At 40.5% G+C, this 21,153-nt stretch overlaps 1 protein-coding gene across 2 annotated transcripts in view; it reads left to right on the top strand.

Annotated features, from left to right (window-relative positions):
• Nucleotides 1–21,153, top strand: part of ppa2 (inorganic pyrophosphatase 2) — a 144,262-nt gene that overhangs the window by 85,147 nt on the left and 37,962 nt on the right. For both annotated transcript variants that reach the window (XM_028805185.2, XM_028805184.2), the window contains 3 exons: nt 7,195–7,248; nt 14,060–14,179; nt 20,684–20,770. In XM_028805185.2, coding sequence (XP_028661018.1) covers nt 7,195–7,248; nt 14,060–14,179; nt 20,684–20,770 — 261 coding nt within the window. The remainder of the gene's footprint in view (nt 1–7,194; nt 7,249–14,059; nt 14,180–20,683; nt 20,771–21,153) is intronic.

Genomic DNA, 21,153 nt, shown 5'->3' with positions numbered 1-21,153 from the left:
CATTTCTCTGTGCAATCTCTGTCAACACTGGCATAAAGGGGATGTGGTGCATGGGTTTCCCTAGAGCATTATTAACTACAACCCCTCTTTTAACCGCCACCTTATCGTGGTGGAGGGGTTTACGTGTCCCAATGATCCTAGGAGCTCTGTTGTCCGGGGCTTTATGCCCCTGGTAGGGTCACCCAAGGCAAACTGGTCCTAGGTGAGGGATGAGACAAAGAGCGGTTCAAACCTCCTATGATGAATGAAAACTTTGGACGGCGTTTTCCCTTGCCCTGACGCGGGTCACTGGGGCCCCCCTCTGGAGCCAGGCCTGGAGGTGGGGCTCGATGGCAAGCGCCTGGTGGCCGGGCCTGCACCCATGGGGCTCGGTCGGGCACAGCCCGAAGAGGCAACGTGGGTTCCCCTTCCCATGGGCTCACAGCCTATGGGAGGGGCCAAGGAGGTCGGGTGCAGTGTGAATTGGGTGGTGGCCGAAGGCAGGGACCTTGGCTGTCCGATCCTCGGCTACAGAAGCTGGCTCTTGGGATGTGGAATGTCACCTCTCTGAAGGGGAAGGAGCCTGAGCTAGTGCGCGAGGTCGAGAGGTTCAGGCTAGATATAGTCGGGCTCACCTCGACGCACAGCTTGGACTCTGGAACCAATCTCCTTGAGAGGGGCTGGACTCTCTACCACTCTGGAGTTGCCTCCGGTGAGAGGCGCCGAGCAGGTGTGGGTATACTTATTGCCCCCCGACTTGGAGCCTGTTCATTGGGGTTTACCCCGGTGGACGAGAGGGTAGCCTTCCTCCGCCTTTGCGTGGGGGGACAGGTCCTAACTGTTGTTTGTGCATATACACCGAACAGCAGTTCGGAGTACCCACCCTTTTTGGAGTCCCTGGAGGGGGTGCTAGAGGGCATACCTTCTGGGGACTCCCTCGTTCAGCTGGGAGACTTCAATGCTCACGTGGGGAATGACAGTGAGACCTGGAAGGGCGTGATTGGGAGGAATGGCCCCCCCGATCTGAACCCAAGTGGTGTTTTGTTATTGGACTTCTGTGCTCGTCATGGATTGTCCAAAACGAACACCATGTTCAAGCATAGGGTGTTCATATGTGCACTTGGCACCAGGACACCCTAGGCCTCAGTTCGATGATCGACTTTGTGGTCGTGTCATCGGACTTGCGGCCACATGTCTTGGACACTCGGGTGAAAAGAGGGGCGGAGCTGTCAACTGATCACCACTTCGTGGTGAGTTGGCTTCGATGGTGGGGGAGGATGCCGGTCAGGCCTGGTAGGCCCAAACGTGTTGTGAGGGTCTGCTGGGAACATCTGGCAGAGCCCCCTGTCAGAAGTAGCTTCAACTCCCACCTCTGGCAGAACTTCGACCACATCCCGAGGGAGGTGGGGGACATTGAGTTCGAATGGGCCATGTTCCGTACCTCTATTGTTGAGGCAGCTGACTGGAGCTGTGGCCGTAAGGTGGTCAGTGCCTGTCGTGGCGGCAATCCCCAAACCCTTTGGTGGACACCGGCGGTGAGGGATGCCGTCAAGCTGAAGAAGGAGTCCTACAGGACCCTTTTGTCCTGTGGGACACTGGAGGCAGCTGATAGGTACCGGCAGGCCAAGCGGATTGCGGCTTTGGTGGTTGCTGAGGCAAAAACTCGGGCGTGGGAGGAGTTTGGGGAGGCCATGGAGAACGACTTTCGGACGGCTTCGAGAAGATTCTGGTCCACCGTCCGGCGTCTCAGGATGGGGAAGCAGTGCATTGTCAACACTGTATATGGTGGTGCTGGTGCGCTGCTGACCTCGACTTGGGACGTTGTGGGTCGGTGGGGGGAGTACTTCGAAGACCTCCTCAATCCCACTAACATGCCTTCCAATGTGGAAGCAGAGCCTGGGGACTCAGAGGTGGGCTCCCCCATCTCTGGGACTGAGGTCACCGAGGTGGTCAAAAAACTCCTTGGTGGCAGGGCCCCGGGGGTGGATGAGATATGCCCGGAGTTCCTCAAGCCTCTGGATGTTGTAGGACTGTCTTGGTTGACACGCCTCTGCAACATCGCATGGACATCAGGGACAGTGCCTTTGGATTGGCAGACCGGGGTGGTGGTCCCCCTCTTTAAGAAAGGGGACCGGAGGATGTGTTCCAATTATAGAGGGATCACACTCCTCAGCCTCCCTGGAAAAGTCTATTCGGGGGTCCTGGAGAGGAGGGTCCGTCGGATAGTTGAGCCTCGGATTCAGGAGGAACAGTGTGGTTTTCGTCCTGGTCGCGGAACAGTGGACCAGCTCTACACCCTTAGCAGGGTCCTGGAGGATGCATGGGAGTTTGCCCAACCAGTCTACATATGTTTTGTGGACTTGGAAAAGGCATTCAACCGTGTCCCTCGGGGAATCCTGTGGGGGGTACTCCGAGAGTACGGGGTACCGGACCCCCTGATAAGGGCTGTTCGGTCCCTGTACGATCGGTGCCAGAGCTTGGTCTGCATTGCCGGCAGTAAGTTGAACCCATTTCCAGTGAGAGTTGGACTCCGCCAGGGATGCCGTTTGTCACCCGAATCTGTTCATAACTTTTATGGACAGAATTTCTAGGCGCAGCCAGGGCGTTGAGGGGGTCCGGTTTGGTGGACTCAGGATTGGGTCACTGCTTTTTGCAGATGAAGTTGTCCTGTTTGCTTCTTTAGGCCGTGATCTTCAGCTCTCACTGGATCGGTTCGCAGCCGAGTGTGAAGCGGCTGGGATGGGAATCAGCACCTCCAAATCCGAGACCATGGTCCTCAGCCGGAAAAGGGTGGAGTGCCCTCAGGGTTGGTAACGAGATCCTGCCCCAAGTGGAGGAGTTCAAGTATCTCGGGGTCTTGTTGACGAGTGAGGGAAGAATGGAGCGTGAGATCGACAGGCGGATCGGTGCGGCATCCACAGTAATGCTGGCTCTGCATCGGTCTGTCGTGGTGAAAAAGGAGCTGAGCTGCAAGGCGAAGCTCTCAATTTACCAGTCGATCTATGTTCCTACCCTCACCTATGGTCATGAGCTATGGGTAGTGACCAAAAGAACGAGATCGCGAATACAAGCGGCTGAAATGAGTTTCCTCCGCAGGGTGTCTGGGCTCTCCCTTAAAGATAGGGTGAGAAGCTCAGTCATCCGGGAGGGGCTCAGAGTAGAGCCGCTGCTCCTCCGCATCGAGAGGAGTCAGATGAGGTGGCTCGGGCATCTGATCAGGATGCCTCCTGGACGCCTCCCTGGTGAGGTGTTCCGGGCACGTCTAACTGGGAGGCGGCCCCGGGGAAGACCCAGGACACGCTGGAGGGACTATGTCTCTCGGCTGGCCTGGGAACTCCTTGGGATTCTCCCGGAAGAGCTAGAAGAAGTGGCCGGGGAGAGGGAAATCTGGGCATCTCTGCTCAAGCTGCTGCCCCCACGTCCCGACCTCGGATAAGCGGAAGAGGATGGATGGATGGATGGATTATTAACTACAAATATCTCTCTATTATATAAAAAAAAATCTTGGGATGAGATGAGACGTGACTTTCTCAGAGAGACACTTTCACATCCCGCAAGAGAGACTTTGTGCCAAGAGATTTAACCATGCCTGGGGCCAGAAATAAAAGACAAAGAGTAGATGACAAAGTAGAACGTCATAAAGAATTCAAAAATGTTGGCGTGATACACATGCAGAGCAGGTTAGAGATAATGGAAGTGTGAAAATTCGAAAGTCTCAAAAAAAATGATAGTAAAGATCACATTAGTGCAAACAAACAGAAATTATTACTCGGGGAAATAATGGAACAGCGAAAAAGAGATTGGATATATTGTTCAGATTTAAACTTTAAGTCAGAGACTTGTAGATCATCTAATTCTTGTTGCCATCAGGGAAAAGTAGTGTTTCTTCCAATGAAGAGACATATCGGCAAGAATTAAAAGATTTGTTGTTTGGTCAAAGTGAAATCCACATACGCTCTCACGCTTTGGTCACAGAGTTGCACAGATACACAGGACATTTTAGAGACAAATGTTATTCAAACACTTCAAACAAACATAAGTCTCTTTCAGGAGTGAATCGAGCTCTGTGTGTAGTCAGGGGGGACAATTCCATCTCTCAATTATAAGAATAGAAAATCTTCCTCTTCATAGGGGCGTGCCTCGGGAGTGGGACCCCCAACAGGAGCAGAGGGTGTCTGGGGGAGAAGAGAGACAAGGCAGTGAGACAAAAGGACAGCTGCTGTATAGGCTTTTAAATGTTTGAAGTGCTGTGCGAGATGCAGATCATGTGGCACGGGAGCAGCAGCAAGCCTGCAGCTGATCGAGCAATGAGGAGGCAAAAAAAAAAAAACTGTTTTTGTTTCCCATTGTATTACCATTTAAGAGGGGGTTTCGGAGGAGCAACCGTTTCTACTTGAGGTGCGTTCAGACCCCCTCTTCACAACGTGCACGGCTGAGATGCGAAGTGGCTGGTGCATAGCATAGGCCTGTGGGGTTGGCGTGCAAAGCGAGCAAAAGCCCCCTAGAGAAAAAATAAAAAACAGGAGTCTGATCATTTTCGTTTTTCTACAATGTCACCAAATTTCAAACAAATCCATCAAAGCATTTTTTAGATTTTGGGATATTTTGTTTTTCTATTATGGGGTCATTTACTCCTACATATTGATTTACTGAAATGTCCTATCTTAGTAGATACATAATGCCCTGGATGTAACATCCTGCCACCTTTTTAGCTAAATGGGAAATAATATTTTTGTTGATGAGTAGGTAAGTCAGTGAGCCAGTCAACTTTACGTTATAAATATGTATATAGATGAGAACATTATTTATGTTTGTTGATATTTTGCACATGTGATTTAATAAATCATTCTTTCTTTAACTTATCATCATTAGAGAGAATCTCACAGGAATCTGTCCTATTTAAACTTCAAATATTTAGTTTGGTTTGCTGTTTGTTGCTGAAGTGTATGTTACACCATGCCTAGATCGAAAGAGTTTTCTGAGGCCTTCAGAAAGAAGGTTGTAGATGCCTGTGAGTCTAGTGTAATCAGTTGGGAGGCCACCAAGCACCAAATCCCAGACACAGTCACACTCAAAACAGTCAGGATAGTCTGCTTATTACACACAGTACCTTAATGAACAGAAAACTGCACCAAAAATATCACAAGTAAAAGATTGTTCCAAGTTTCTTCCCTCTCTTCCTTAGAAGGCTGGCGTCTTTCAACATCTGCAATAAGATGCTGCAGATGTTCTATCAAACGGTTGTGGTGAGCGCCGTCTTCTATGCGGTGGTGTGCTGGGGAGGCAGCATAAAGTCTCCTTCCACTCCTCCCAGTGAACTTCATCCTTTGCCTCCCAACACTGACTTTCTTTGTGATTTTCTTTTGCATTTCTGCCGAGAATGTCAGTACTGGGAGTGTATGGGTTGTTGTTCTGGGTTTGATCATAAAAATATTTTATGGAATCCTGACGAACATGCCAATGTAACCAGTAACAATCACGGGTTCAAATACAATTCACTTATTATACACTGTACCTTAACAAACAGAAAACCAGAGCAAATATTTCATAAGTAATAGGTAATTCCGAATTTCTTCCATGTCCTTCTACTCCTCCTGGTGAGTTTCGTCCTCTGCTTCCCGACACTCACTCCACAAGGCAAGTGAGGCATTTTATTTTATGTCAGACACAGGAGTATTTCTGGTGCCAGAGTATTGTCATTGACATTGACATATTCCTCTGCAGCTCCCCCAGCAGCCCCCAAGTACCCCATCAAGAATTACAACTCCCAACCTGCCCTACAGATGTACATATGGGTGCTCCATCAGCAGGATGCTACCACCCTGTGTACATGGGGAATACCCTGAAAAATAGGCTCCCTTTGCCTTTCTATTAGGGGTCCTTGGCCGGGAAAGGTACCAGCAACCAACCCGGCTGGGATGTCAGCCAACCTGTGTTGTCCGTGACACTGGGAAGGGATTTAAAAAGATCTCCAAACTATCTAAAATCAGCCATTCCATTGATCATCTACAACTGGAGAAGATTTCAAACAAGTTTAGCATGACAGCAGAATGCAAGATGCTGAAAGAAGTCTATAAAAAACCCAGAATTTCATCGCAGGACCTTCAGGCAACTTTTGGCACTGTTGATGTCAAATGCATGAGTCTACTGTTAAAATGATTTAAATGGAAGATGTGCCAGGAGGAAACCTTTGCTGTCCTGAAACATCAGAGCAAGACTATATTTTGCCTACTAACACCTATGTAACGACCAGGACCTCTAGAACAATGTTATCTAGACAGACTTGGCAAAGATAGAATTAGTTATTTGGCAACAGTACCAGAAGACATGTTTTGCAAAAACTAAAGACTGCTTCTAATCAGAATAGTTTGATACCAACTGTAAAGCATGGTGGTAGAAATGTTATGGTTTGTTGCATCAAGGTCTGGGCAGCTCACCATCATAAAATCACTATGAATTCTTCTTACATAGGGTGCTTGAGAATAATGTCTGAAGGCTGAAACTCAACAGAGAATGGACCTTTCAACATGATACTGACCGTTCATATACCAGCAAACACACTAAGGAATGGCTGAAATTAAGAAATTGAGGGTTATAGAGTGGCCAAGTCAAGGCCTAGATGTGAATCTCATTGAGATACAGTGGGGTGATTTGAAACAGGAAGTACATGCAAGACACCCCTCAAACATCGCACAGCTGAAACAATTCTGGTTTAAGGAGTAGGAAACTTTCTTCCATTTGATGTCAGTGACTGGTAGATAGTTAGAAGACATAGCTACTTGAGGTTGCGTCTGTCAACAGGGTCAATACCAGCTGTTAGAGCCAAGGTTGTACTTACCTTTTTCACATACACATGTTGGCATATCTGATCTCAATTTTTCAATGAATAAAAATTGTGAAATCAAATTTTAATTATTTTTTTCCATTTGCATCACACTTATTTAAAGATACTTTTTAAATTAAGATCACAACTTGATCTGTCCATATAGTGTTGAAAAATAATTTTAAAAAAAAATTATGGGGTGTACTTAATTTTTTACTACTGTACATATTTAATATTTTATTGTGTTCCCTTTTTTTGTAAAAGTTCAGCTATGTTGAGAAGAACAAATCAATGGAAACATGGATTAGAATAAATTCAACAATTAAAAAATGTACTTTTTGTCATGAAGTTTGCTTAAATAATAAGACCGTTGCATCATGTATTTTTTTCAGACTGTGTTCAATATGGTAGTTGAAGTACCTAGATGGACGAATGCCAAAATGGAGGTATGTTTTTGTAAACCAACATTAAGATGCAAATGTATGCATTTTGATTGCATAATAATAAGACTTAAAAAATTTTTAAATGAACTAATTACATATAATTTGTAAAGTACACAGTGTATATAAAGTAGTGTACTAGTTTATAATATATTTTAAATTTTTATTTATAGGACTTTTATTAGGGCCACTGCTTAATGGAGCGGTTTACCCAAATTGTAATAGTTTGCAATTATTTCCTTTTCTTGAAAGAGTATTTAAGAGTGAAGAAATCACAATTTTATTGTAGTTAAAATGTCTTTAGTATTTTGTAGACCTTGATAAAACATTGTTACAATGGGAATCTGTGGTCCCATGGTGGTACAATAAATAGAAGTGGGAAATCTCCACAACAGACCTTCAAAGTTGAGGTACATTTATATGCATTTAAGCTTTGTTCCTGACATATTTGTTTTGTGTGTGGTATAATCTCCATTAATTTTAGTTTTTGGATTTTTTCTTACTTGTCTGGTTTGTTAAGTTTTATTTTTATTTTTATTTTTTATGCTCTTTAGGGTAGGTTAACTAACCTTATCTAATGTTATTTTTTGTTGGTCTCTATGGGCAATTCCTCGTAGCTATGTTTCTATTAAGTTACTTAATAGATATTTAAATAAAGGTAAATAGTCACAGTGGAACATTTGACTGAACTTTACCAAAGATCTTTAACTTGTACTCTAGATAAGCAAAAGATTGTTTCACAAATAAGAATAAAAGGCTTTAACTTGTAAGGAACTTCAGATTTCAGACTTAAGTGAAATGTGGTTAAATTCAGCATGCTCAGATTTTCTTTTAAGTTAGGATTCTTGCATTTGGGGGAATCTGCAATCAGTTTATCTCTTTTCTTTTCAGTCTTGATGAGGGGAAATTTCCTCATGCATATTTTATTAATTTGTTTTAATGCAAACTTTTTTCTGGTTTTAAGTCATGCTTTCTAATTTAATGTTGAGTATACTTGCTGTATGAATGACAGAGTATAGGTTTTGGGAAAGTAAAAAAAAGTAGTATGTTGTAGATTCTACAAACAATCTTTGAATAACTAACTCAGGTTTGGAATGTCATTCAGATAGAACAGGGAGGAAATCAGAAAGAGCATTTTCCTGTCATTTCACCTAAGCAAAGCAGTGTACTTATCTGTGAGTCATTTACTAATTATGGTTTTATTTAGACGCAGTGGTTAACACTGCTGCCTCATAATTGCAGATACTTTGATTCATTTCCCTATCACTGCCTCTCTAGGTTTTGCACATTATCCCTATGTATGCATGAGCTTTTCCCAACATAAAAAATATGCCCTTTAAATTAATTAACATAACTTGATCAGCAAATTATGTGGGTTTGAGTGTGGCCGTGTGTGTGCATATGTGTTCTGTAGTGTATTGATGTTCTGTTGGTATTTAGTTGGTGCCTTGTGCCTAGTGCTGCTGAGGTAGACTCCAGGTCCATGTAAACAATGTTTTTAAAGTATTACCTTTTTATTTTCATGATTGTAAAACTCATTAGACCCTAATTGTACTTGTGTCTATGTATATATAATGAATTCAAAAAGTATTCAGACTACTTCAGTTTTTTTCACATTTTGTTATGTAGCACTCTTGTGCTAAAATCATATAAATTAATTTTTTCCCTTCATCAAGCAACATTCAATACAGCAGAATGACAAAGTAAAAATAGGATTTTAGAAATTTGTGCAAATCTCTCTATTATAATAAAAAAATCTTGGCACGAGACAAGACTAATCCTGCGACGAGACAAGACTTTTTGAAGAGACTTTTTGGAAGGAAGTACCATTAGACAGAGACTTTTACCATGAGATTCTTTCAAGTTACGCCATACTTACAGCCTTTGGAAGCAAGTCATGCGAGACGGAGACTTTTGCCATGAGATTCTTTCAAGTCACACCCTACTTACACAACTATTTTCAAACAAGACCACGGTCATCAGGTGCATTCCAGCACTTAACCTGCACAGACACCAATCCATTAAAGGGCTTACTTAGGATCACACACACACTTATGAAGATATGTGTATACATATGTATATGAAGATATTATAAATATGGCAGCGAGAAACGATTAAGTCAAACGAATTAACGCAAAAATTGTTACACAGCAAATTGATTAAATGCGTATCAATAGACTACGCTGAAGCAGTTGGTGGTGAACATGCGAAAGATGAAAATATCAATTTACAATATCCCATAGAATATCTACAAACGTTGCAGGGCCTGAGTTGCCTCGAAAGCTTGCATATTGTAATCTTTTTAGTTAGCCAATAAAAGGTGTCATTTTGCTTGGCTTTTCTCTACATTCATAATGGCTAACACGGTACAACACCCTAGTACTACAAATCACAGGGACAAACATTCAAAAAAGTCTGTTTATTTATTAGAGAGAAAGAAATGATATTCACTCACAGGCAGTTATATGTTGCATTGTCACAATATAAATCCAAACATGGAATCAAAATTCAATGCGATCTTGAGGAAAAGTTAATTCCAAATATTGTTTTAACTGAAGTTTTAAAGTAAAAGTGAAAATACAGTAATCCCTCGCTATATCGCGCTTCGCCTTTCGCGGCTTCACTCCATCGCGGATTTTATATGTAAGCATATTTAAATATATATCGCGGATTTTTCGCTGCTTCGCGGGTTTCTGAGGACAATGGGTCTTTTAATTTCTGGTACATGCTTCCTCGGTTGGTTTGCCCAGTTGATTTCATACAAGGGATGCTATTGGCAGATGGCTGAGAAGCTACCCAACTTACTTTTCTTTCTCTCTCTCTTGCGCTGACTATCTGTGATCCTGACGTAGGGGGTGTGAGCAGGGGGGCTGTTCGCACACCTAGACGATACGGACGCTCGTCTGAAAATGCTGAAAGATTATCTTCACGTTGCTACCTTCTGTGTGCAGCTTTTAACTATGCTGCACGGTGCTTCGCATACTTAAAAGCTCAAAGGGCACGTATTGATTTTTTAATCTGTCTCTCTCTCTCTCTCTCTCTCACTCTCACTCTCTCTCTGCTCCTGACGGAGGGGGTGTGAGCTGCCGCCTTCAACAGCTTTGTGCCGTGGTGCTTCGCATACTTACAAGCCAAACAGCCCTATTGATTTTTTTGCTCCTTTGAAGAGGAAGATATGTTTGCATTCTTTTAATTGTGAGACTTAACTATCATCTCTGTCTTGTCATTGAGCACAGTTGAAACTTTTGAAAAAGAGACAAATGTTTGTTTGCAGTGTTTGAATAACGTTCCTGTCTCTCTACAACCTCATGTGTTTCTGCGCAAATCTGTGACCCAAGCATGACAATATAAAAATAACCATATAAACATATGGTTTCTACTTCGCGGATTTTCTTATTTCGCGGGTGGCTCTGGAACGCAACCCCCGCGATGGAGGAGGGATTACTGTAATGCATATGTAACAATTCCTATGAACATAATATCTCATTAAATTGTATATCCGGTTAACCAAACCTGGGGGTTGGCAAGCGAAGTGAGCAGGGGGCGAGCCCCCTAGTGCAGTGGTTCTCAACGTCGGTCCTGGGACCCCCTGTGGCTGCGGGTTTTTGTTTCAATCCGCTTCTGTTTTTAATTGGAATCCTGGGCTAGTTAAGTGAACTGTTACTGCCCAGATTCAGTGCTTTGCGAACAATATGGAATTTAGAAAACTAAGTTTGGTAAAAAAAAAAAAAAAAATATATTAAAATGTACTAAGCAGTTTTATGGGAATAATGTATTTTTTTTCTTTTTAACAATATTTTCATCTTGATGTTCACTCTATTTTTCCAGGTGTTCTAATTGTTTAATTAATCCATTGTTTTCTAATTAGTGGGTCTAACGCTAAAGTAGTTGCAGCCTTTCATGATTCAGTGTCCTTTTCCTGGGTGTCTGGTCTGCTAGTTTTTAATTGTCATTAGATAGATAGATAGATAGATAGATAGATAGATAGATAGATAGATAGATAGATAGATAGATAGATAGATAGATAGATAGATAGATAGATACATACATACATACATACATACATACATACATACATACATACATACATACATACATACATACTTTATTAATCCCAATGGGAAATTCACATTCTTCAGCAGCAGCATACTGATACAATAAATAATATTAAATTAAAGAATGATAACAATGCAGGTGAAAAACAGAAAAACAGACAATAACTATGTATAATGTTGAATGTTAACGTTTACCCCTCTGGGTGGAATTAAAGAGTCGCATAGTTTGGGGGAGAAACGATCTCCTCAATCTGTCAGTGGAGCAGGACAGTGACAGCAGTCTGTCGCTGAAGCTGCTCTTCTGTCTGGAGATGATACTATTAAGTGGATGCAGTGGATTCTCCATAATTGATAGGAGCCTGCTGAGTGCCCTTCGCTCTGCCACAGATGTTAAACTGTCCAGCTCCATGCCAACAATAGAGCTTGCCTTCCTCACCAGTTTGTCCAGACGTGAGGCGTCTTTCCTCTTAATGCTGCCTCCCCAGCACACCACTGCGTAGAAGAGGGCGCTCGCCACAACTGTCTGATAGAACATCTGCAGCATCTTATTGCAGATGTTGAAGGACGCCAGCCTTCTAAGGTAGTATAACCGGCTCTGTCCTTTCTTGCACAGCGCATCAGTATTGGCAGTCCAGTCTAATTTATCATCCAGCTGCACTCCCAGATATTTATAGGTCTGCACCATCTGCACACAGTCATCTCTGATGATCACTGGGTCTATGAGGGGTCTGGGCCTCCTAAAATCCACCACCAGCTCTTTGGTTTTGCTGGTGTTCAGGTGTAGGTGGTTTGAGTCGCACCATTTAACAAAGTCATTGATTAGGTCCCTATACTGCTCCTCCAGCCCATTCCTGATGCAGCCCACGATAGCAGTGTCATCAGCGAACTTTTGCACATGGCAGGACTCCGAGTTGTATTGGAAGTCCGATGTATATAGGCTGAACAGGACCGGAGAAAGTACAGTCCCCTGTGGCGCTCCTGTGTTGCTGACCACAATGTCAGACGTGCAGTTCCCAAGACGCACATACTGAGGTCTGTCTTTAAGATAGTCCACGATCCATGCCACTAGGTATGAATCTAATCCCATCTCTGTCAGCTTGTCCCTAAGGAGCAGAGGTTGGATTGTGTTGAAGGCGCTAGAGAAGTCTAGAAACATAATTCTTACAGCATCACTACCTCTGTCCAAGTGAGAGAGGGATCGGTGTAGCATATAGATGATGGCATCCTCTGCTCCCACCTTCTCCTGATATGCAAACTGCAGAGGGTCGAGGGCGTGTTGAACCTGTGGCCTAAGGTGGTGAAGCAGCAGCCTCTCCATGGTCTTCATCACATGTGATGTCAGAGCAACAGGCCGAAAGTCATTCAGCTCACTAGGACGTGATACCTTTGGGATTGGGGTGATACAAGATGTTTTCCAAAGCCTCGGGACTTTCCCCTGTTCCAGGCTCAGATAATAAGACAACTGCACAGAGAAAGGGCAAAATATAAAGAAAGCAACAAAAGTGAGTTAAGCATTTAAATCTATAGCAAAAATTGAAATATTTCTAAATGTCTTATAATAAATGTAAAAATCATGCCTCTGTGCTTTCTTAATATAGAATAAGAGAAGACAAAAAAACAGCTAATTAATTGAGATCAGTGCTAGCAGTTGCTCACTGATTATGAATCTGGTTGAAGCAAAAACCTGAAGCCACAGTTGGCACCCAGGATCGACTTTGAGAACCACTGCCCTAGTGTATTAAAAAATACAAAATTGTAAAATATCATATTGACATGAATATTCAGACCATTTACTATGGCAATTGAAATTTGGTCACATGCTCCCCAATGTATTGATCATCATTTAGATGCTCCTACAACTTCTTTGGAGTCCACTTGTGGTCAGTTCAATTGATTGAAACTGATTAGGAAAGGCACATACCTGTGTATATAAATTAATAGCATGTATCAGAGCAAAAACCAAAATCCAAGCCACAAGGTTGAAGGAATTCCCTTCAGAGCTTAGACATAGTACAGGCACAGATCTTGGGAAAGCTGCATTGAAGGTTCCCAAGAGAACAGCTGCCTTCATATTTCCTAAAAAGAGGATGTTTGTAACAAAAACAACTCTTCCTAGAGCTGGACACCAAGCCAAACTGAGCAGTTGTGACAGAAGAGCCTTAGTAAAAGAGCTGACAAAGGACCTGATGATTGTTCTGGCAGAGCTCCAGTGATTTCAAAACCAAGTAAAGTTAAGTTCTAAGCCAGTGCCTAGAAGATCATGCACACTTTTTATTATACCGACATTGTAATTGTTAACAGTTGTTAATATTCCTCTAAAGGCTCACATACCCTGATTTTCTTTGGTATCTGCTGCAGTCGGACGGGGAAAAGCTGTTAGGAAAACTTTTGACAGTTCCACTTTTTGCTTCATGAGGATAGATTTGTTCACACTGCATTGGTTGCAAATGCTGCTCTGTGAAACAATTGTTCAGAAGAGACCTGGAGCAATGTGAATACTGTATATATATCTATCTGTCTATACATACATATTTTACCTCACTATTACTACTTTTGTTCAGTCTTTTAAAGTTCAGGTTACAGGTACTTTTTTTATTCACTTACGCAAGACAAATTACAAAATTGTCATGTATGACACAGCAATTAGTTCCAGTTATTATTTTGTTGTATCGTAGTTCTGTTATTTTTTCTAAAAAAAAAGAAAAGAAAAGAAAAACATGATGTAGACATTCAAAAATACTCTTGGCAATCTTCTTTTGCAGATTTCCACTAAAGAACCACTTAATCCTATTAAACAGGATATAAAAAAAGGCAGACTCCGTTATATTTCAAATGTTTTTCCTTACAAAGGTTACATTTGGAACTATGGAGCCCTTCCACAGGTAAATACTATTACATTTCTTGTTTTATTTTAATACATCATATTGTATTAATGAAAGTCATAGTTTTTGTATATCTTTGATCAGAATTCATTAAGATTTTATAATTCTGTATATAGAATTTCTACATGAGTTTAAAAGTATGTGAGTCTTTTGCTGATTAAGCCCTAATACTGCTGTGCTTGGCAGGTCTTGTTTTAATATACACTGTGTAGCAGATAAAAGCTTTGTCCACCTCTCGGACCCTCAGGTACCACTCCAAACACGAAGTAAAAGTATAACAACTATTTATTTTACTATTACACAGTGCACAAAGCACCCTGCACTCCACACTATTCATAAACACAACAATTCTCTCTCACAAACCAATCCTCCTCACCCAGACACTTCGCCCTCCTACCTCCCAGCTCAGTTCAGTGTACTGGGCTTCCCCGGAGTCCTTTACACCCTGACCTAGAAGTGGTTCCTGTCCAAACCCACAAGTCCTTATTCCTTCCAGGTCAGGGTAGACAGTCCTTTTCTTCACCCTGGGAGCACGTCGCTTCTTCCTGTCACATGACCATGACGTACTCCCAGGTTATAGGGCACATAAGAGCCCACTAGCCCCCCTACAGCGACTCCCGGTGGCCCCCAAGGTATCCAGCAGGGCTGTGTATAAAAACTACAAAGTCCATGAGGCTCTGCTGGAACTCGGGGCACGTTCCTGCTGTCCGGAGGGCTCCTCCTGGCGGCCTGGGAGAGGCGACCGGAGTCTGTAGCCGGCCGTCCATCACAAATGTATGTATTATTTTATTTATAAAAATGTCATAATGATTCCTCTAACTATTTGTAACAACTGCAACAAGTGGCTCCCTAGTGTGAAGATTGTTTTTTTTTTTTGTATATTTTTTGGTCATCTGCACACACTCAAGAGTTTTGTGGTATTTTGGTTTAAAATAAAGTTTGCCAACATTGCTTGAATATTGTTTTGACAACAAGAAAGTGACAGGTATTTTTTAAACAAAGGACCAGAAGAAGAGATGTGAACCAAGGAAACAAACAATGATTCTAAACCAGGAAGTCAATAAGACACTATTATCTAGCCTAAATCACAGTTGAAAATGCATAGAACAGAATTAGTTTACCAGGAGCACCAACCAAATAAACACACATAATGCTTATGTTACTTTTTTGCAAACTCAGATAGATAGGAAGTGTGCTTTGTGATCATTATAACCACAACTCTGTGATGGCATAGATGCTAACTACTGGCTAATTTCCTTACCAAGGTGGTAATAACCACTCCACAATATGGTTGTGTACGGTAAAAATATTCAAATTTACAATAGCACTTTATAGAAGCAAATTAATATCAGATCTAGAATCCTTGGGTTTATAAAACCTTAACTGTATGTAAATGTTTTATGAAAAACTTCAGAAAGGTTATAAAAAAAAATAAGAAAAATAGAAATAACTGAGCACCTCTAGGTTCTGGTCATGACCACCCTGCTTACATGGATAATGTACTGTATATGAAAATACGATAACAGATTACGTACATGAACCTCAGAGGAATGAACCTGTGAAAGATCCTCAGGACACTAATCCTTCCAGTGGATTAGGTATTCCACCATTGAAGCACTCTTATGAATCCAAAGTAGAATGGATGTGGGAGGTAGACTAGGAAGAACAAAATAAGAACTGCAATGAACCAGTTTAAATTAGGATACATGGAAGTCAAATGCACCTTAAAATGAGACGGCAGGACAAACTGTAAGAAACAGAACCAACCTGCCTTTTAACCACATACAGATCAATATAATGGAGCACCAGTTTATAGGATGGAACTCCCAGATGGATGTCTCACACTTTGAGCCACACTCTTTGCCCCCATTTTAAAACAGGAGCTAATCATCGCAGTCGCATTCAGAATCAATCCATACAACCCCATCTGACATAAAGACGCGCTATAGGTCTGCAGTGTACCACGATGCATACTACCGCCCCCCCCCCCCCCCCCAAAAGGGTTCTGACACACAAACGCTGGCGAAGCTGCCTTCTTCGTATCTCAACGTCACTTGAAATCAGCAGTTCTTAGCATTGCACCACGCAAGCTGTCGTATCAACCACCAACTGTAACTTGCTTTCTTTATTCTTCGGTTATACTCTCGAATAAAAATGCACTTTTATTTATGTGAAAACAGCTGTGTCAGATGGGGTTGTATGGATTGATTCTGAATGCGACTGCGAGAATGAAAAGTGAATTAAAAAAAAAAAAAAAAAGCTAACCTTTACCAGTATCATAAGTTACACCGGCTGTTACAGACTGAAATCAAATTTATGTTGTTATTCTAAAATTGTAAGAATAAGAGCAGTTCACTTCTCGAAGTGGAGCCGTGCGGGATCAAACTCGCCACCCTCTGATTCCCAGTCAGAAGCTGATACCATTACACCACCGGGGTGGTTGCATTAAGAGTGTCAATGTGGCATGGTAACGCGGCTTTTTTTTTTGTGCAGTTATATTTTTGAATAACAGCACACGTGTTCTCTTATTTGTACCTTTTGTGAAAGTGTTTCTTTGATATATGGACTTCAGGCTTCATACGTTATATAGTTTATGCCTACATTTTGTCATTTACTATTAGAATATGAAAAACGTTTCTGTTTTAAAAATGTGTTTGCACAGACTACTGAACGGAACGGAACACACATGAAATGCATGTATTCCAAATAACACTATATTATTTCCACTCTAAAACTCCACTTCAATCCCACATAATCAAATCAAGGCAAGGCATGAGCTAGGAGAAATTCGTTCTAAGTCGGTGGGGGGATGGAATAGCTGGCTGCTAGTAGCTTTTGTTTATCAGCACATTTAGATGACAAAGGACTCTAGCGGAGAGCTGCAAACGGATTTAAGACGCGATTTAAGGTGGGACGGATTTACGAGTTTTTTCGTAGGCTCTGGTAATTCTAGTGTTAAAGCTAAATGATATAAAGCATTTCTGGCAAATTCAGACAGAGTTCAGGCAGCATTCAGTGCACATTTGATTATGTCAAAAATGTTATAAATGCATGTAATCATAACAGCAGCTATAGTTTTTTTTCCTGGTGGAAGTACTGGTTTACTGTAGGAGTAGAGGTCACTTTATCAGAATTGAGCAGTCAACAGGCAGTATCAGCTTTCCTATTCTTATTTTCTGGACAGGAAGAGGTGGTAAAGTCAAAACAACTAAACAATAAAGCCCACTGGATATGACAGGCGTTTTGATATTTAACAGTCTTTAAATATACAAGATTTATATAAATACAAAATATTGCTCCCTCTAACTAATGCCTCCATTCTTCTACAGTTAATTTTATAGCTAAGAGTTCTTGGATAGCTACATCATAATTTTCTTCACCAGCATTTAATTTCTTTTTAGAAAGGAAGGCTCAAGGATGTGTAAGTCCTGTACTTGATAATCTTTGAGACAGAAATGTTCCCACCCCCTGGAATTGGACGTGTCCACTCCCACAAGAAATTGTATCATGGGATCAGGATGTCATAATACAGTGGTTGAGGTGAATAAGGATTTCAGCTCTTCAAAAGCTTTCTAAGACTCATGAGTCCCCACAATCTTTTGTTATGCTTCTTTGTGAAAGTGAGAGACAACTGAATAACAATTTTTAACTAGCCCTATGGTAATAGCAAATCCAATTAATTTTTGCACTTGTTTGACATTCTCTGGATAAGATCAGTTAAGGATAGCATAAATCTTAGACTGATCCATGGCCAGACCCTTATAGGAAAATTTGGAACCCAAAAACAAGATCTTATCTTGATGAATCTTACATTTTTCCAATTTCACAAATAGGTTATTATCACATAACTATTGAAAGACTTCTCTCACTAGTAGCATGTAACATTTCATATCTTTAGAGAAAATAAGAATGTCATCTATATATACTAGAACATAATTTCCTAATAAGTCTCAAAAGGTGTCATTCATGAATGACTGAACGACAGCCAACACATTTGCAATCCATAGGACTTTGCCATATACTCGTAACTCCCGTTAGCTGCATTAAAAGCAATTTCCCACTCATCTCCTTCTCTAATGCAAATCAAATGGTATGCACTGTGCAGGTCTAATTTAGAACACCATGATCATCATCTATTACTTGATTCAGTAACGAAGAGATGAGTGGGAATCAGCAATTATTCTTTGTTGTAATTTGGTTTAACTATCTGTAGTCAAATGCAAAGATGTGATTCCCTGCTGTTTTTCTCTACAAAGAAAAAAACAGCACTGTATAGGACTTCTAGGCTAAATAAAACCACCTTGCAAAATTTTCCACCTTGCAAAATTTTCTCCTTGGCTGTATGCTTGGGTTTGAATGATACATAAATTATTCCTTTAGATAATGGTGCATATGGTAGAAATTCAATAATGCAATCTTATTTACAGTGTGGTGGTAGTGCTAGAGATTTAGTGAAAACAGTCTGAAAATCAGTGTATTCTGTGGATATGACTGACATGGTTTTACATGTCAAAACAGGAAACCTATTATTTAAGCAATATTTACTACAAAAAGAGCTCCACTGAACTATGTCTTTTAATTTCCAATCAACTTGTGGCTTTTATTTTAGAATCTGGGGGAATGAAAATTGGATAACAAAGAAGGTGATTGATTCTTGATGCAAAGTCCTATTTGCACGTTTATAGCTGAAGTAATATGTTTAAGGAGACTAAAGCCTGTGAGCTTCTCATCAGCTGACTGAACGTTTGTTTTAAATTTTAATGATCTCTTATGTAAATTTAATGTTTCCACTGAGGCACCAAGTTCTCACCATTTCCTGAATCAGTTATTGCAGATACTTGTATGCCATTTACCAGTGCAGGAGCTAACACCCCACAACACCAGCTCTCGCTTAGACCGAATTCTCAAGTTTCTTAATGGTTTTAGGGTAATTCAGCACAAAATCACAATAAAAACACAATTTTTCTTTTCTTTTCCATTGTTTTTCTTTAAAACAAACAGAAAATAATATTTCTTCTTGATGCTTTCCAGAAGAATTTGATTCCCTCCATAATTAAAATTTTTCATTTTTACTAAATGCCTGAAGTGCTTTTGTCTCTTTAGCTAAAGACACATTAACATCAAGCATATTATCATAAAGGTCTGAGGTAAATTCATGTTTACGTGGACTCAGTGCTCGCCCAGCAACTTGAGAATGTCACTGTAAATATGTCTTGGGTTTGCTCGTTTTTGAGGACCTGAATTAATGTTCTGATACTGAGAAGAATTTTTAAATAAAGGACCAGAAGATGAGAAGTGATTCAAAAAAACAAGGAAAGATTTAAAACCAGGAAGTCAATAAAACACTTATCACCAAGCTATAAAATCGAAACCCCTAAATCATAGTCAAAAATACATAGAACAGAAGTCGTTTATCAGGAGGACTAACTGATAAACATACACAATATTTTTGCTATATTTTCACAAACTCAGATAAATAGGAAGTTCTCTTCATGACCTTTATAACCAAGATCCTGTGATGTCACAGCTTCCAACTACCATAAATCATAACAACTTTAAATTAATAAGTGAAAACAATGTGTATAGTTTATTTTGAGAAATAAATAATTTTATTAGTGCACTTAAAATGCTTTTTGTTAAAATTGTTCACATTATCAAAATGTTTTCCATACTGTCTGTTCTTGTTTTCCATTTTATTTGTCACTGTGTGTTTAAAATTTGAGTGCTAATTGCATTGTTTAACTGATCAAATGCTGCCAATTGCTGGTGAGTAAAAATGTCATTGAAATGCATAATTGCTTACATACATTTTTTCTGCACAATACATCGCACTTTTAAATCAGAATTATTATTATCAGAAAGGTTTCTCAAAATGTTCCTCTCTTAATCTGTTTTGAAGATTTACGTATTAATGTTTTTGTTTGTTTTACATTTGGTTTTGTCTATATAATTCAAAGAATATTTCAGTGGGTGGCACTGTGGCACAGTGATTGTTGCTATTGCCTATCAGTTCCAGGGAGTATGAGTTCAAAATCCAGTCCCGTTCACATTCCCTAATGGTATTTCTATTCATGTACTAGATTTACACGTTACATTAATTGGCATCTCAAACCTGATCATAAGTGAGTGCAGGGGTGTATTCTATTATTTTATGTTGTTAACACCAGTGTAACTGAAAACTGTTATACTGATTAAGTTAAAGACAGGAAGTATCGCATTACATAAGCATAAGACCCTTAGTAATGTGGAATGACTACTGAATTTGACACCTTCTTTAAATCTAAACACTTGCACTGTTCTAGGAATATATACAGTATTTCTGGCCTTATTAAACATGCTACAAAAGAAGTATGAAAAATAAGCAGTGTATTATGATGTATGTTAAATCACAATTTTATATGTATAGCAAGAAGACAAGTATAAATAATCCTTACAATGAAAATATTCATGTAGGTGACTTCTCAGACAACAATGTATAAAGACTGTGCTACTTTTCATTTACAGACATGGGAGGATCCCAACCATAAGGACAGTGATACAGACTGCTGTGGTGACAATGACCCAATTGATGTCTGTGACATTGGCTCAAAGGTTTGAATTTTAAAACAATATAAATTTTGTATTTGAAATTTGCTTTAGCATAACATTTTTCTTGATCATTGTAAATTTGTGTCCCACTGAACCTGAACTTGAATATCTGCATATGGTTTACATTTAAATGTTACTTTCATTAGTCATGTTTTAGTTTTCTTATCAGAGTGTATTTACAGTGTCTTTATTTTTGTCCTTACCCTTTACTAATTATTCTACATTTCAGGCAATAGTAACATAGATATACATTAATTAAAAAGATTTAATGAAAATCTGACTTTGAATATTGTGTTCATTAAAATTTAGTTACAATTTGACAGTGAAATAATATGGTCCCTCTTCCTACATAGAAAGGTTTATCTATCTATCCTTTAATCCAGGAA

This window comes from Erpetoichthys calabaricus, chromosome 7 (genome assembly GCF_900747795.2).
Source record: "Erpetoichthys calabaricus chromosome 7, fErpCal1.3, whole genome shotgun sequence".
In the NCBI taxonomy this organism is placed as follows: Eukaryota; Metazoa; Chordata; class Cladistia; order Polypteriformes; family Polypteridae; genus Erpetoichthys; species Erpetoichthys calabaricus.
This window is presented reverse-complemented; position numbering and strand designations above follow the sequence as displayed.